An 18161-nucleotide genomic window follows, 5' to 3' on the forward strand; every position below is an offset into this window, starting at 1 on the left:
TAGGAACCATCACTTAGCCGATTTTGTTATTTGATGTTTTTTTTTTTATCTTAAGTTGTTAATTTTCTTACAAGGGCTCGCTATGGTATTGGGGAACTTTACAACAAGGAGCAGTGAACATTTCTTCAAAAAAAGAGGCCAAGTGCTTTCTTCAAGTTCTCTCCCAATTAAACTTTACTTTAAAACTAAACAAAGAGAATTACATATTGTCTGGCATTGATCACTATTTAGGTCTGTCTGGCATTAATCAATATTTCAGAGAAAAAGGCGAAGTATTTTTTTTACACCACTTTTTTGGGTCCTATGAAACAATGTGATTTCCTATTTATGTATCATCATTCTCGTGGCTTTTTATTTATTTATTTTTTCTTTACTGTTTCGGGATTCTTCCATGACCCTTCAAATACCAACTGGTGCATGTTTGTGCGGAACCTGTGCAAATGTGGTGGAAACAGACAGTTCTTGGACTATTTCCGTATGATAGGCATGTTTTCAAACGCTATTTTTGAATCTAGAACATTACTTTTTCTTCATTTTTCTTAATGTTTTCTTATAATAACTTGGGGGAAACAACAGTTGACGACCTCTGTACTGCTGAACAATATCGTGAAAATTGACAAGACCAAGTTTTTAATCTTTTCAAATTTATTCATTCATTTTTAAAAACAATTTTTCGAAAAACAGCGGAACGTGATACGTCACAGTTCGGCAATGTTCGATAATTTCCGTAACACCGCCTCGTTCAACCTCGGAGGTTGTCAGGGGCAACTGTCAGGGACGCTCTCGTAGCCACAAAAGAGCTTAAACATTTTCACATGAACAGCTGGAAAATTTAACAGATAATTTAGTGATACAGTATCGGCAAACCTTTTTCAAAATTATCCGTCCTTTCCTGTTGTTTGGAAGGCCGTCACTGAAGGCTTAGGCTAGATTTGGATAATGTATCCAAGTTAGCCGAGGTGGGGAAATCCAAAATGGATGCCGCCTGGAGAGCATTTGTCAAGCTAGCGCTCTCGATGTAGACTTCTTCAAAACGAACACGAAGATCACCTCTGAAGCACCGTTGGGAAGGAAAAAACGCCACCGAGGGTATGTTTATTTGCCATCTGTGTAAAAAAAAAAAAAAGACAAATGACAATCTGTAAGTGCTCGTCCAAATGATCCTACGTGCAAACAAAAGTTCTGTGAAACATTTGTCGTTAGACAACTAGAGAAGACATGATTTTTGCCACTTTACATTGCAAACGATGCACAGAAACGCAGTAGCACTTTCGCGTAAAAAATCTTTTTACACGTAATATGGTTCACTATAGTCCTGTGAGTCAGTCAACATTGTGCATTAAAACATTGAATCATAAGCCGGCGAAAATTCCTACTGAGTCGTTAAAGTGCCACTAGTAAGGCGACTCTAACAAGCCCCATGAGTGCAAAGCAATAAAGTCATTGTGTCAGTCAATTAAATTGTCCATAGGTGTGAAAACTTTGTTCGTCAACATGTGCCCTGCGATTGGCTGGCGACCAGTCCAGGGTGTGCCTTGTCTCTCGCCCTAAGTCAGCTGAGATGGGCTCCAGCTCACCTAAAAATACTGTAGATGGGTGGAAAACATTTATTCAATATACAGTGCAGTAGTACAGAAACTCTCAATTTACTTAAGTATGTTTAAACTTGCTGCATCAGTGGAATTTTAAATGGATTGACAGTACATGTCAACATGAAATCACAATTCATCAAGCAACACTCAGGTGTGTGTGTGTATTCCTTGTTGTTGTTACAAATCAGATAATTTTTCCTGGCTAAAATTGAGGCAGAGGTGGTACCAGTTTGTTCATTCGGGAATGAAAATTTCACTTCTTCGTCGATGGTTTTAGGAGAGACTTCCAACTGTTTCTGATACACTGACATCCCGTCAGCATAATGCCGGAATTGCGGCCACTTCCAAATTGTACATGCACAAAACCCCCTGCAAATACTGTCATTTAGCATCTCTGCCCCACCCGCTTAGGTACACTGAGGACATGGCGGTGTATTTCGACCACCGTGTTGAGACCCCTGAAAACAGTGCGGAGCCCTCTCAGTTGATGTGGCACTCGGCTCTGTCCATACTGGCTGTGGCCTCGCGTAACTCGACCACTGGGGGAAATGTAAACATCTACTTGCAGCAGGTACACAGGAGTATGATTATGAAATTGTCAAATAGCTACTAAATATCTTGTCTGTCTATCTGTCTCCCTGCCTTTCTACCCTTCTAAACAAATATCTATCCATATGCAGGGAGAGCATGTGGAGAGCTGCCACGTTGAGCGTCCTCACCGGCCTGCAATGCTTTGCTGGCATCCCATAAAGCCAGTGTTGGCTCTGGGCTGGGAGAATGGCGAGGTGCTGCTTCTGTCGCACCCTTCCGGAGATCAAAATGTCCTGCCGAGCACACACGCAGCACGCATCACACTGCTGGAATGGAGTAGCTCGGGAAGTCGCTTGGTAACTGGGGACCAGGTGAGTGTCTTATAGAGCACTGAGAACTGTTGTGTCTGTAAAGTAGTAATTCTCAACTGGTGAGTTGGGACATGTTTTTAAAAATGTCATATACTAAATACTGTAATATTCCAAGACTATCTGAACAATACGTTTTAAAGCTTCTTTAAAAGAGGATCATGACTTAGCAACAATAGGAAAATACGGGTCCCAGGGTGACAACTGTTAAGGACCACTGCCCTATAGCGCATAAATAAAAATCTCCATTGCTTTTATCGAACGTCAGAGTGGAGATTTAGCTGTTTGGAAGGTGGATGCCAGAGGGAGACTTCAAGGGAACCACCAAGTGAAGCATGCGTATAACTCCTTGCTCACTTGCTGCATATTCAAACCTTCTTCTCCTGGAGAGTGAGTAAACAGGACAGATAACCAACAGTTGGTCGAAAAAATTATGTATTTTTGTCAATTGTAAAAAGTAATTTATTTTACAGTGACGTGAAAATGCTGGCTCGCGCATCTGTGAGCGGAGATGAGAACGCTTTGGACATGTTCAGCTGGAAGGGAGCGCCTCTCAAGATGGGGCCGCAGGAGGGCCTTGCGTTCTACGTCAGCACTGCAGATGGTAAGGAAGGGAAGAGTCTCTAGTTTTTAAGGTGTGTGGAATGCCTTTTTCTTTAGAAGTGAGCAATGTGAGTTTTTGGAAGGACGAATGAGTTTAGCCATCGGGATAAATAAAGCATCTTTCATCTGTCTAAGACGTCCAGGGACCCCTTACAGGGTATACATTTTTCCAAGGACCACCTCATAATCCTAACACTAGTTAAACTTCACTACCATGTATGCAATGAAAGTCACACATTCTGATTGGGATAACAAATCCAGATTTTTGTTTTTTTATTTGTTGTTTTTTTAATTTTTTTTTTAGAAAAGATTTACGTTGTGAGAATATAGTTGTATTTTTTCAACTAAGACATGATAAAAAGAAAGAATCTTGCAAGAATAAAGTTGTATTTTTCCAAGATAATGTCATAATATTACAGTCATAGTTTTTATAGTTTTTAGTTTAAGTGAATTTAAAAACTTGTAATATTATGCCTTTTATTCTTGGAAAGGATTCCTTTGTTCTCTAAAAAATAGTACTATATTCTTGAAAAAAATTGGACTTTATTGTTGTAATTTATGTGATGGTACACGATTAAGTGTAATTAACTAGACCAAAGCAAAGGCAGAGGGAATTGGACCGTTCAGTTTGAGAACCACTGATCTGAAGCATCCCTGTTGTATAGGTAAGGTACACAGCGTGGACGAGCATGGCAAAACAAGCTTGCTCCTCAGTACGAACGGCGCCATCAAGAAAATGTTCTACCTGGAGACCAGGGAGTCACTTACTGTGATCACTGACACTATGATGCTGTCACAGTACACTCTTGGACCTGAGGGGGATGCCCAGGAATTCCAAAAGGTGCGCTCAACAGACAGAAAACTACCTTCAGATCACCTACACGCATTTGATGCATCGATCTCCTATAAACGTACTTTTCAAGGTCAAACTGAGCAGTAAGAGTGGCCAAAGCGTCGACATCGTGTGGGCCCAGAATGGTCTCGTTATCACAGCAACAGGGGAGCAACTCATCAGGTTGGTGTACCGTATGCTCAAGAACTGAAGCACAAATACTCCACTTACTCGCCATTGACAAAATGGTCTGGCCTGATTTGGTTTTGTAGGCTCTGGGATCTTGAGCGAAATGAAAACTACGCATTGTCTCTTGACGAGACTCTGGGCTTTGAGAGGGGCGAGATGATCAACTGTGTTTCCTACTGTGCAGGGAAAGGTAAGTATTTCGAACTTTGACTTAGTTTGTCTCATTGATTGCACTTTATTACTCTCTATAGAATGATTAGATTCCTGTGGTCATTGTTGCCAAAATGTGATGAACGTGGCGCGGCTGTCAAGTAGAAGTGATTGAATGGGAGCGCAGTGCCAGGACCACCCTCCAAAATATCCTCCTCTCTTATAATTTCCCCCACATCTATTCTTCTGTGGGATTGTGAGTCGCCAACTGTCATTTCAGTTCACGTGCCCTATTAGTGGGCAAGCAATCCAACACTTGGCAATTGTGCTTTACAATGATACTTAATCAGAGCAAAGCTTATTTGCATGTTGCACATGAATGAAAAATCTGGCTGTTTCACCTGCCAGGTGAAAAGCCCAACTAGAATAGCTTGAAAAAGGACATTCTGGCCATTTTCAACCCAAATTATCTTGCAAACCTAATGGGAAGACATCAAAGATTATAAAAAGTAAAAAAAAAAAAAAAATTATTGATGGCATGGGACCTTTAAGTTAATGTAACGGAGTAAATGTAGCGCGTTACTGCCCACCACCCTAATGAGGATAGCAGGTTTAGAAAGTGGATAAATAGAAACAATGACATGTTGCTCAATTATAATATACCCATATTATACATACAGTATACTGTATATAATACTACCATATCACTGCAATTTGTCAGCTCGTATTTCCTATTACCCTCCACTTTTCCAGAAATTCTGGCTGCTGGGACCAGTCACGGACGCATAGCAATGTGGAAGATGGCGGTCCATCTGGACCGCAGCAGAGGTGACACCAAAGCCCAGTGGAAGCTACAGACACCCACAGAAATAGAAGGGAACGTCACTCAACTGCAGGTACAATCCTAACGCACTTCGTCCTGTTGTGTGTCGATAAATACCTGACACATACTTTTTTTTTTTTTTTTTTTCACGTTTCAGTGGGGCTCCAGTCTGAATCTGCTGGCTGCCAACAATTCCAACACGGTGGTGATCTTGCACGAGCATGTGATGTCAGCCCACTGTAGCCAGCAGGTGGCAGCGGTGCAGTTGACGCCGACCCAGCTCAGCATCACCCAGTTCCACACAGGACTGCACCTAGCTCTGCAGTCCGAAATGCACATCAAGGGGGTCTGTGTGACCAAGGTAAGCAGTGAAGGGCATTTGCAATCAAACTGAATGTGATGTTGGCATGGAATGTTGATGTTGTTACCTGGCTGTGCCAATGACAAGTATTGTATTGAGTAAATTTAGTGTATGAGCTGTCCATCATCAGTGAAAACAGATTAGAAATATTTTTTAATTGCACTACTGAAAAATCGACAAAAAAATAACTCTTTAGTAGCGCAACCCCCAGTAGCTTGGATGCAGACTATTTGTTCAGGACCTGAAACTTTAATCCAGATGCTTTCAAAAGTGTCACGTTGATTCTATTCATGTGCCCGCCCCGACAGGATTCTGCAACAGTTTGGAGCGGCAAACAGGTCACCGTGTTTGAGATGTCGGGGGCAGCTCTGCACAATAAAGGTATGCCTACTACATCACCAACTGAAGGTGCACTCAAAAGTCCAAATGACGTCTTGACACATTCACCGGTTATTTATCTCTCCACATAATTTTGTGAGTGATGCGAGAGTTAAGCAGTTGTAAATCCAAATCCCAATTTTTCTTTTTACCAATATTCACAAACAGTTTTTAAAAGCGATGTCTTGTTTGTATTTATTTATTTTTTCTCTGCTTATTCCCCAGGATCATTCCCTTGTGACTCCCACGTAGTAGCCGTACATGGCGAGAACCTGTACACGGTGGAACCTAACAGAGTCCAGATCCGGACACCACAGGTTTGTTGACTTTGGTTAAGTAATTTAGTAACTGAATTCAACCCTAGCCAACTCATCTTATATCTCATATTTAGGGTACAGTGAAACAGCTCTTGACTTTCTCCAAGGCAGAAGGCAACCCAGTGCTCCTCAATGTGTGCCAGTCTTACCTGGTGGTTGGCACAGATACGTCGCACATCAGAGTCTTTGACCTCACGCGAAGGTTTAGTAACATTGACCTTACTCCAGTTAAATCACTTCTGTGTCTATACTTTATTTAGAAGAATATGTGTGTTTATAGAGACGCTAAAGCTCACTGCAATGCCAAGAACCTGGCTGACCTGATTCCCAATCTGGGTGCCCTGCGGTCGGTCAAGTGTAACGCCAATGGCAGCCAAGTCAGCATCTTAATCACACAGGTGAATGAACAACAGCCACTCTCCTTTTCCATTTATTTAACTCTGACTCCACATTTTTCATTCTTTTCCATGTAATTTATTAATACAGATCATTTCCCCACCGTTATATTACGCTTCATAGTTTACGCCCCCGCTATATCACAGATTTTTTTGTGTGTTTTTATAGTATATACTTACTGTAAAGCCCTCACATCTGGGAAAGGGGAGCCACAGTCAGGATTAAGCTGTGTATTGAATGCTGAGGGAACAGTAAAACACATATATACAATGAGCACACTCACGCAGAAGCTGCTTGTCAGCCACACTCACACGCACAGCTGACACGCGCCTCTCCACCAGGCCCCGCCTCTTAAAGGCACATATCGAACACACAGACACTACAATACCAACAGTTACGTGTTGAAATACATCCATGATGTTTTTAAAAAGTATGTCCTGTAAGAGGGTGAAATAATAATTTAGGTGTCCACTCGAAAACAACAACAGTTACAACTGCCCAGTCTTTAACTATTTGTCTCAAGTATATTTTTCCTGATTTTTCGTCTCTAAATTTATTTCTACCTCTCATTCTTATTAGGTTAATGGTCGACCCGACCAGAAAGTGTACTTCTATGACATTGAAATGGACACCGTGACACACTTTGACTTCTTCACTGGCAGACCATCCAGTGGTATCTCACAGCCTGAAGACAGCGAAAGGTAAGTGAAGGTGCCTTATTATTATTATTATTATTATTTAAAAACCTGCTTCTGTAAAGGTTCCACCTCTCTTGTGCTTTAGACAGCAGTTTCAGGAGAGCGAGCTCAGCGGCCGATGCCCTGTATCTCACTTCTGGGACGAGAGTGAACCTCGACTCTTTGTGAGCGAGACCGTGCCGGTCAGCTCTGAAACCTCATCCTCTGGTTACTGGGATACGGTAAAGTCAACATTGACATAATCCTCTGGTTAAAGTAGCTTTTTTGCACCCTATTACATACAAAACATGAAGGGTCAGAAATAATAAAATACATCTGTATACATTGTTTAATGTTGATGATATTACTCAGTAGCAGTTTGCTCATAACTGCATGTGCTTCGTTTGACTTTTCAGGTGGATGTGTCAGTGGTTACCCTCTTCTGTACTCAAGAACATGGCCTCCTCTTGCAGGACTGCTACCCCAAACCAGCAGGCCTGCAAGCCCTCCTTGCTCTTGATGTGCCTTACTATTATTTCAGCTGCAAGGTGAGGCTGGACAGCTCTCTTATTAGTCTGTTCATCATTTGTTTCTGCCTGACACGTGTAGCCTCTCTCTGGAACACTTAGTTAAACCTATATTCTCCTTTGCACCCACCACCACCACTCTAATATGCAACTTTGTTTGGTCTAACGCATCCCAGCTATTATTTCGGAGGGCTGGTCTCTTTCAATCAGAAGTAAGTGCCTGCCTGTGCCCTTCCTCCAGAAAGCTAAACATTTTTGATTCCCAGCAGCACAAACGCGTCCCAGTGTGGTGAATACCTTTGGCTCTCAATCAATCCATGTTTTGTAGTTTCCTTTGACTCCTACCCATTCCTTTAAGCTATACATCAGTGCATGCGGACAGTATTCACAGGACTTCAATTTTTTCCCCCATTTTGTTGTGTTACAGCCTTATTCAAAAATGAAATAAATTCTGAAAGGAAGAGGGGGCCAAAATATCCCCTCAGAGATGGGAAAGATTAATTGCCAGTTATATAAAACGCTTGATTTCAGTTGTTGCTACTGAGGGTGGCCCAACCAGTTATTAGGTGTTACGGGGCAATTACTTATTCACACAGGGCCACGTAGCTTTGAATAGCTTTTTTTTTTTTTAACTTACTAATAAATAAAATCACTATTTAAAAACGTCCTTTTTTGTCTGATATTTACATTTGTTTGATGCTCTCAAACAAAGTGTGCTAACTTAAAAAAAAAAAAAGAAAATAATTTGAGAAAGGGTAAATAACTTTTTCATGGCACTGTATTTGCCTTATCGGAGCTTCACAACATGCGTATTGCTCGTGTTCTAAAGGAGGTTTCCGCCACATCGGCGCCTGCAAACCAGAGCCAGCCATCACGAGGGTCTGTTGCCCTCTTCCCCCAAATGGTCTCCAGGCGTGCACTCAGAGACTTTGAAGGCCTGGAGACCTGTGACAAGTCCACACGTGACGCCATGCTCAACTTCAGCTTCTACCTCACCGTCGGCCACATGGACGAAGCCTTCAAGTCCATCAAACTCATCAAGAGGTAAGAAGTCACACTCGGTCAACTCAGTGCTATCTATCTGCAGTGTGTACTTTCTACTTTTATCCGGTCATCGTGTTCCTCAGCTGTCCAAACCACAAGGGCTTTAGTTCAAAGACTCACCTAAAGACCAACAGGGAGAGAGCATTGTTACATCCGGCCTTGACACTGGTGTTCTCCACAATAGTCTCCAAGCACGAGAGGTTGTTTTTTTATTCACAAAGTACCTCCTCAAAGTGACTCAGTCCATTCAGAGTGGCAAAACAGTTCAACTTAATTTGACCTTCTCAAAACTTTTAAATGCACGCCACCAATACATTTCTTGGTTCAATGAGATTTAGGATTTAAATAATCCTCTTTATCATGTTGTTCACATTTTAACATCAGGAGACATAAAATTTGATCCGTGTGATTAAACCCCCCCCCCCCCCCCCCCCCCTTGTCAGAGAACAGCAAGTTGTGCAAAAAGCACTAAAACATTAAATAGTTGGACGTGCATTCAAAAGTTTAGAGAAGGTCAAATTAAGTTCTCCTGTTAAAGTTAAAGTGCATTTTCGGTTCATCTTGAAATTTCCCCCAAAAGTTGAATATCCCAAATGTTTGTGAGTAGTGTATATATCACATCAGGACGTTCCTTGTCAGATTGTTCACTATGAAAGCAGAAACCCTACTATTTTGAAAAGATGATCCAATAGCATTTAATTTACAATTCATTAAGAAATTGCCAGTGTGCCCTTTCCATTCCTCCAAACACAAGGTGACTAAAAAAATGTGTGGACTGTACGTGCAGTACGCGTGTCCTTGTGTGTGTGTCCTTGGGAGACTTCCATCAACATGTGATATTAATGGCAGTGGAATGCGTGACTCAGTGCTCTCTAGTAGACTCTTGCTTTGCTTACACCTGAACAAAAAGTCATTTCACATTGAAACAATCATGTGGGAAAACATCCCGCTAGCCGGATGTTCCATGATCTGATGACAGCTTTACGGAGTTCCTCATTGATGGCTATTTTTTACTGCTTTTCAAAAGATCGACATTGTGTTGGATTTATGAAAACGTCCACCCGTACCCACTACCCTGTGTCCCTGATTCTTAATTGACTCTGGCTAGTGATCCAGAAACTAATCCAGCTCATTCAACATTCAAGTGTTTTGTATGAAATATTGCAAAAAGGTGCACACGCAAATTGGCTATGTTCCATTGAGGCTTAATGTCATTGTTAAAATGCTTGCTAGAAATCCTCGGAACGAGGCAACAATATCAGATACAGGCTGGAATGTCTGTATTCCAGACTGTGCTATTTCCTCTAATTCATGTCGTCCTTGGCTGCAGGGTTATCGCCTGCTTACTGTCTTTTAGCCATCACGTCGAAATTTAGAATTTAGAAACTACAGAGGTGGTGGCCTGGTAATATAAATGGTAATATATACACATCTAATACTGTGTAATGTACAAAGACATCACAACAGAAGATACAATGACAAAAAATATGTAGAATGATAAAACAAGACAACCACCGTGATTGAATTTGAGATTTATTGAATTTAGATGTATTATTTTTACTTATGCCCTGTGTAAGAACGTGTGGAAGATCCACAGGGGCTCTTTACAAATGTATGATATAATAATCCAAAGTATTACTACATCTCAATGATAGCACTGTGTTTTAATACAGCTAACCGTTATTCAATTAGTATATGGATGTACCACAATCAAGCAGACCTCTAAGTGGATTACATGGTTTGCAAAAAGTATTGTGTGTGTGTGTGTGTGTGTGAGTTTCAGTTGTTGCCTGCTTTTATATAGAAGTGCATGTAGTCAGAAAGCAAAGAGTAAATATCCCCCTTTTGCTTTATTTTTAATTGTATTAAATTGCAGGTTCCTATTAAATATTGCATTGACCCACTGAGAAGCTTTGCTTGGAAAACTAATATTTTTACCGACTAGATATATCAACATTACATTTAGATATGCTTCAAAATGACAGGAAAAACGAGGTATTCTGTTATTATGATTTATATTTGTTCTTTCACAACTCCAATTCATAGTAATGGAAAAGGACTTTTGAATAAGTGCATATATAACAATCAAGGTCCAGCTTGATCTTCTGCTTGGCAGGCATGACAGTGTCCTGGTCCAAATCTAGCTCCGTATTTAGCCACCAATGAATCAGATATCTCCAAAGAAAAGATTTACTTGGTGACCTGACATCCATGAGTTGTGGATTATGAAATTGAACACATGCAGGTGGATGTATGTTGAGCCATGGGAAACCCGTTTAATAAAATTGACCAGTCTTGTCCGAGGGTTTTCTGCTCAACACGGTGAGTCCACGTAATCATTGTCCAGACGTGGGTGGAAAGGCGACGTCAGCGAACGACTGATGATGATGACCCGCGGCGCCAGGCAATCGTCACGGCGGTGTAAAATGTTCCAGATGAGCATGGCCGCCGCCGTGGTAGCCAGCAGGCACGCGGCAATGTCCACGTAGCAGGAATAAGACAGATGTGTGTAAGGCCCGATCCTGTAGAAGGTCACAAGTCCAATCACCAGGACAAAACCTGCACATTAGCAAAGAAACACCAGTGAATTAGTTTAGCAAGCGAGGCAAGTTTGCAAAAAATGATGGACAGTATTGTTTCCATGATGGCTGGGCAACCAAATGTGACTCATAGGTTCAGTGTTCAAGCACAATATTTCTTTCACACCTGAGACCTTGTAACACTAATGAGTTACATGATATCAGGGAGGGAAAACTGCTAATGAGGCCCAATTGGGACATTTTCACAGATATTTTGCAGGGGTCAACTCACTTTTGTTGCCAGCAGTTTGGACATTAATGGCTCTGTGTTAAGTTTTTTGTGTGTGTGTGTGTGTGTGTGTGTGTGTGTGTGTGTGTGTGTGGTGGGGGGGGGGGGACAGACAAGTTTTACACTGACTACTTTACATTCTAGCAAATTGTCATTTCTTCAGTGTTGTCCAATGAAAAGATATGATCAAATCTTTACAAAAATGTGAGTGGTGTACTCTAATGATATCCTGACATTTACTTTGGGACAAAACTGTCTCCCAATTGAATAAACCCCATAATAACATAAAAACAAACAATTGCAAACATTCCACTGGCTGCATATTTTGATGTTTGATATTTACATGGTTACTCATTGATGGCTATTTTTACTGTCGCATTGTGTTTGATTCCAGAAATCCTCCACCCATACGATTACACATTCCCCACTGCTCTAACCTGTTTGTTGTTGGACTTGTGTGATCTTTTTTTTTTTTTTTTTTCTTTTTTTAAATCGTTACATCTGTGACCTATGAGGTCCTTGCATGAACATTGTGCTACAATTTATTTTGATATAATTTTAGCAGGAAAAATTCCTAAAATATATCTGAGCCATACTAACTATGTTACTATTGTACACTGCAGTTTCTGGGCTAAAAAAAGACAAAAAAGAAAGGAATGAAATGAGGAATTTATTGCTTAGTTTAAGCAAAATTATCTGTCAATAGCACAGGAAAATGTGACTTGGCCTTTAAAACAAATCAACATTGCCTCAACCCCTAAATTTAAATCTCAATAAAATGTTACTGTACCTTAAGATTTTTCAGGAAAAATGCTCAAAGCAAGTAAAATGTTCTTACACAAAGACTGCCTCGTAAGAAGAAAAATATTGGCAGACAAAGAATAAGCATATTTGGCCTTGATTTATGCTGACTTAAACCAAATTCGGATAACGGGCTTATTACTCACATGAGTAATATATAGAAAAAGAGGTCTTAAAGCCCTTCCTTCACTGGTCTTTAGGCATATAACGGCTTTGAAAACCGGCATGCTCTAAAAATATCAGGGAATAATAATGCGCTCTAAAAAAAAGCCTTTGCGGTGTTTTGTCTTCTTTATACTTTTGAGGCATTGTCTTAGAATTCATGATCTAAGGAACTTTTGGTTTCGCTCTTCAGTTTCATGCTGATTCTTTGAATTGTATCAGCACGTCTCCGTAACACACACCTTTCCTGCCCGCACATTTATCTTATGAAGACCCCATCCATTCATAAAACCTGCATTGAACCGTTCAGTAGTTTCGCCAGTACTACATGTGCAAAATTTTGCAATGCTCAGTGTTCCGCTGTCTAAAAGTTCCCAAAAATAATCACTGGAAATGTGGATAGTCGAGATGAACCAGTTTCCTGCATTGAAGCTTGGAGTTCATTTATAGTTCCCCCCACCCACCTACCTCTGCACTAAGATGGTTGTCATTGTTTGAAGTGAGGATGTGAATAATAGTGTCTGCATATCAGTGTGTGTCAACCGCTCAAATTGGAACACGGCACTGTTTGCTCAGTGGCTTTGGTGTTTAACCCGCCTGGCTCCTCATCCAAGAAAATGAATAATCTCCTGTCCAGGTTGCAGCCAGGGTGGGCTGTGTGAACCCCTTTTTGGCACACACTTATCTCGTCAGCTTCCTTCCCCGTCTTCCTCTTTCCATCTTTCCTTCCCACCCCTCCACACCCTGGGCTTCGAGGCTCCTACATGTACTGGAAGTTTGATGTTATCGGTTACAGAGAAACGCCTGAATAAGATTCATCTTGAAACAAACGAAAAAAAATCGTAAGGACAGGCAAACAACTGATTTGTGACTGTCCAATGTGAAAAAACTACCCCGACAATCTGTAAATATAGCAGGTGTCCCATGACCTGCTATGACATGACTTGACTTTTGCCACTAGAACACACATTCCAGCTTCCAGGGGTGAAATGGCCAACGCGAAGGGAAAAAAAGTCACTGAATGGACCTGAATATTCTAAGTCGGCAGTCTGCGAGCATGTTTGGCACTTATCAAAATGAAAACATTCCGGAGAAAGAAGGTGATAAGGGGTAAAAATATCTCCATTCATGTAGGGACTACCGTAAATCGTTTCACGAGTACTTGTATTAAGACTGCTGTGCTCTGAGGTACGAGTTTATTTGGTTCCTTGACTACACTCGTAACTTCAAACACTCATATCTGAAATCATCTTTCCTCAAGGAAATGAATAGAAATGCCATTAATCTGTTCCAGCCTGTCCCCAAAACAACAAAAGTGTTTGTAATGTGTCTTTTAACAAGTAAAATGGCACTCTAGGATATTGTACTTTTATAAAAATAATTTAAAAAAAACCTCATAGCATGATATAAAGAATTAAACCGTTCACACATCAGGATTAATTAATTGCGTCTCCTGGTGTGCGACTTGGCGTCCGTGTGCCAGGAAAATACAGTCGTGCTGAAAACCAAAGAGTTTCATTCAACTACTGTAAGTGTTTTTTGCAGAGGATAAAGAATACATGCCTCTAAGTATTGATACCTGTTGCTGCAATGTTTGTGAATATCCGTTGCTTGTCTGTGGCATTTCCCATTATGTGTTAGCATTAAGCTAGCAGCACCGTAATGTGGTTGTTTTTCCCTAACAGGATTAATCAAGTAGATATTTATGTAAATCTCGCCATTAAGGTCACTCGTACGTCAAGGCACCACTGTACGAAGGCTCCTTTACTTGGATATTTATTCTTAATGTTTTACTATTTAAAAATGGGAGAAATTAGACAAAAAACAATTTGTCTTTTTCAAGACAAAATTGCCCGGAAAACAAAAGTGTATAGCTGAAAGTGACTGGCAATATAATAGATTGATTATCTACACAGCAATTGTCCCCATATGAGTAATGAATAATACTAACAATAATAACAATAATAATAATGATACTACTACTAATAATAATAATCAATAATACTATTTCCAGAATTCCAGAGAATCATATGCTAAGGTACACTTAGAAAATGTATTTGGGCACCGGCAAGAAGTGAAAAGAGAACTTTGGCGTTCTTTCCAGGGTGCAGCTTTAGCGTTTTCACTGGAAATACTTTCTCCAAGGTTTTGGACTCTTTATTTTTTTATTTTTTATTTTTTATTTTTTTTGTGAGGTCAGAGGTAACTTAATGTTGTATGAGAGGGCCTGGCTCCCCATGTACGTTCTTGTTCGTCCCAAAGGTCCTTCCACAAATGTTTTCCCACAAAGTTGGAAGCATTTCATCTTCATCCATAGTAAGATTAATATCCATTCTCTGGTTCGCATAGTATGTCATCCTCAAGCTGCTTTGTTGACCATATATAGTCAGACAGTAACCTATTTGTTTCCTGGAAGCCTTTCTAATTTTAGATAGGAAATAGGTGTGTGCTTTGTCAGTATAGCTTTGTCAGTATACATGAAGACGTTCTCATCGATCATCCCTGCCCATTGTCGTAAAAGCTATAAATATCCACATGCGGACATGTTGGATATCTTTTGTCCAGGTCACGAAGACTTTGAGTGCGAATTTGCTGTTGTTAGTGGTTGCGATTGTCAACCCTCTAATCAAGGGCTTCAGATAATAACAAGCATTGAAAAGAAAAGTGCCCATGATAAAAAAAGAAATCTTCATTAGGGTAGTTCATCGACAGAAGCTGTAGTTACATTTCACTTCTAAACAGACCAATCACAGCGCACACATTGTCAGAAACAAACATGCACAAAGTGACTCCAGGCAGTGTGCACACACATACAACACAAATACACAGTCACTGTCGAAAGTGTCTTTCCCGTGCATTCCCCCTCCCGGCTTTTTCCTTCTTCATCTCGGGGGTTTACATAACAGGTAGTCACAGACATTTCCTCGTCCTGCGCAGGGATATCCTGGCGCCCACCAGTCGCTCCCTGGCTCGCTGCAGCTCTGGCTCACGGGCTCTGGACGAACACTAAATTTAGACCCAGAGCAGACTGATACAGAGCCAAGTGACTGAGTGTCCCTACACAATGCATGGGAGCCACAAAAGTCTTGGGACACAACTCTTAATTAAGCAATTCATCAGTCAACGGTTGGGCTAGTTCATCCTGAATATTAACTCTTCAGATTTTGGACAATTGTACGCTTCTGACTGTGGGAAGTGTGGGGAATGCCATTTTCTGTTCCCATGGCCGTTCCCCAGCAGACACGATCCGTAACCTCATACTTGAGGAGTTTGGTCTGTTTTGGATGTCAAGGGGGAACAAGATCACATGTTCCATGTTTAGTTCCTGTGCGTTTCCCAATACTTGCATCCATTTTCTCACACTAATCAGGAATACAGTCTAGACCAGGGGGTGTCCAACTAATTTTGGTCGCGGCCCACATTGCAGTTATGGTTTCCCTCAGTTGGCCGTTATGACTGTGAAACCATAGCAATGTATAATCGCTTCATTACTTCATTACATGTAAAAAAAAAAAAAAAAAAAAAAAAAAAGTGCATAACTAGTTTTGAAATGAAAAGTTAAGGAAAATATTTTGTTCAACTAAAAAGGGGTTTGGTAACTAAAAATGCTTGCAATATCCCAGTGTGTCTAAAAATGAAGACAATTTGCAATTTTGGTGCATAATTTAGCCAGAAAGATGAAATAGATGAGATGCACATAATTTGCTTTAGCAGGCCACATGAAAGGATGTGGCTGGCCGGATCTGACATCCCCCCAGACTTGACACTTAAGATTGGTTAATAATGGGTAAAAAATAACAGACTAGGTGGGGACCAACAGTATCTCCTTTTGAAAAAATATGAAACTGACCATATTTGGGCATATGAAGTTTCCGCCCGACAGCGGCGATATATATGTAGTATATACGTATCCTTAGGTCCCCTGAAAGGCGCTTTATGAATCCAAGTTATTATTATTACTATGTAATATACCTTGGATTATGACAAGTTTTCTCAAAGAATATTCAGGAAAATATTCAAATCTAAGCAGTTTATTATTGTGGTGCATGATGCAATATGTTTGTGTCCCAACATGTGTGAGAGTCACAAATCCATCCATTCCTCCATTTTCTGTACAATATCGTTGTGAGTTTTAGTAGCGATAACATTTCGGCATTATGCAAACCTTCAAGATCCTTCACACAAAATTAGTGTCTAGACAATTAGTGATGTTTGCTCGCCTTTCTGAAGCTATATTATCCCCCAATATTTTCATCAGGCATCATAGGCCAGCAAGTTGATGGAGCATTGGTACTTACTGGCTAGCTGAAAGAGTGCGGCAATGGCCTCCTCCCACCACTGAGATTCTCGCGTGATAAAGGGCAGCTCCATCAGGCCGAGCAGGAAGATCAGTTGACCGGCCGTCAGGGCCACGGTCGCCATCAGGTTACATGCGCGCATCATGTCAAACTGCACTTGAGAGACCACAGGAAGAGTCGTGTTATACCTCCAAACATCCATGGGCTTGACATAAACAAGTAAAAAGCATATTGCTGACATATTGTCCTGCAATGTGCTGCAATGCCGAGATTTGAGCTTTGAGTCTTTGCTACGTGGACTCGAGTCGACTCGAGTCACTGTTTTGATGATTGGTGACTTGACAAAAATGAAAATACTTGACTTGCAGAGGCTCGGGATTTGACTTGATACATGATGATAATTAGATAAATTGGCTGATATCATTATCTGACCTATTGGTCTTCTCTCTTTATGAAGATCAGATACTGCAGGTAAGACTGCGTTAATAATGTGACTTCACTTGAAACTTGCATGTGACTTGATCTCTGCTGCAATGTACTGTAGCAGCTTTTTTTTTTTTTTTTTTTGTGTGTTACCACTTTGATGCTGCCCATTGTGCCAAGTTGGCAGTGGACATGCAGTTTCCCAAACTTGTTCTTGAATGGACTTTTATCAATGGTGCTTTATTAGGCGAAATACATGAATGGCTCATTCTGTGTGAAAGCTCCAAAGATCCAAATCAAGTTAATTATCGCTGGCATCGGCCAGAATCCAATCCTCGTATTTCCAAAACCATCACTTGTAAGGAAAACAAATGGCATGTTTGTTGGGCAATTGACTCTACATTGTCAAAGAGAGCAAGCCGATTTGATTGATTGTAATTTGTAAAATTAAAACACACACGTTGACCAATAGTATCGGTTTGTGAAACTTTTTTACATTTGTCAAATTTGAAGGTTTCGGCCTGATGCCAGCGTCATGCATGAAACGTGTAACCTGATGCAGTGTGAATTCAATGTTTTGAGTAGTTTGGAAAATATGCTTTGAGGTTTCAATACCCATCAGTCCCTTTTCGATGCAGCGTGTCCCTTTAGGGTCGCAGGTGAGTTGGAGCCTATCCCATCTGATTTTGGGAGCGTGGCATAGTACACCCTGGACTGGTCGCCAGCCAATCGTAGGGCACATATCGATAAACCAAATTTCACACTCCTATTTACATCTATGGACAGTCTTCATTAAACCGGATTTCCCAGAGAAAACCCACTCAAGCACAGGTAGAACATGAAAACTCCGGAGCCAAGAGTCAAACCCTAAACTCTGTTCT

The 18161-nt window shown here is 40.8% G+C and overlaps 2 protein-coding genes across 6 annotated transcripts in view; one reads left to right on the forward strand and one right to left on the reverse strand.

The window, feature by feature from the left end:
* ift140 (intraflagellar transport 140 homolog (Chlamydomonas)) overlaps positions 1–18161 on the forward strand; it is a 26632-nt gene continuing 8471 nt past the window's right edge. For 2 of the 4 annotated variants that reach the window (XR_009785579.1, XM_061755070.1), the window contains exons 1-19: positions 1–1089; positions 2004–2163; positions 2273–2494; positions 2760–2881; positions 2965–3095; positions 3760–3935; positions 4018–4109; positions 4199–4305; positions 5019–5161; positions 5246–5449; positions 5758–5830; positions 6053–6144; positions 6219–6346; positions 6425–6542; positions 7120–7241; positions 7324–7459; positions 7634–7765; positions 7921–7956; positions 8574–8788. Coding sequence is in view for 3 of the 4 variants with exons in the window: in XM_061755070.1 (XP_061611054.1) it covers positions 2017–2163; positions 2273–2494; positions 2760–2881; positions 2965–3095; positions 3760–3935; positions 4018–4109; positions 4199–4305; positions 5019–5161; positions 5246–5449; positions 5758–5830; positions 6053–6144; positions 6219–6346; positions 6425–6542; positions 7120–7241; positions 7324–7459; positions 7634–7765; positions 7921–7956; positions 8574–8788 (2396 nt within the window). In the remaining variant the exon portion in view is untranslated. The remainder of the gene's footprint in view (positions 1090–2003; positions 2164–2272; positions 2495–2759; positions 2882–2964; positions 3096–3759; positions 3936–4017; positions 4110–4198; positions 4306–5018; positions 5162–5245; positions 5450–5757; positions 5831–6052; positions 6145–6218; positions 6347–6424; positions 6543–7119; positions 7242–7323; positions 7460–7633; positions 7766–7920; positions 7957–8573; positions 8789–18161) is intronic. The other 2 variants (XM_061755071.1, XM_061755072.1) reach the window with 2 other exon arrangements.
* The window catches only part of tmem204 (transmembrane protein 204), a 9574-nt gene continuing 1717 nt past the window's right edge, over positions 10305–18161 (reverse strand). Inside the window, exons 2-3 of one of the 2 annotated variants that reach the window (XM_061755083.1) lie at positions 16858–17013; positions 10305–11347 (exon numbers count right to left, since the gene is read on the reverse strand). In XM_061755083.1, coding sequence (XP_061611067.1) covers positions 11103–11347; positions 16858–17013 — 401 coding nt within the window. In that variant the 3' untranslated portion in view covers positions 10305–11102. Of the gene's footprint in view, positions 11348–15233; positions 15555–16857; positions 17014–18161 lie in introns of those variants that run through there. The other variant, XM_061755084.1, reaches the window with a different exon arrangement.

The sequence above is a fragment of the Phyllopteryx taeniolatus genome, chromosome 19 (genome assembly GCF_024500385.1).
Source record: "Phyllopteryx taeniolatus isolate TA_2022b chromosome 19, UOR_Ptae_1.2, whole genome shotgun sequence".
NCBI lineage: Eukaryota > Metazoa > Chordata > Actinopteri > Syngnathiformes > Syngnathidae > Phyllopteryx > Phyllopteryx taeniolatus.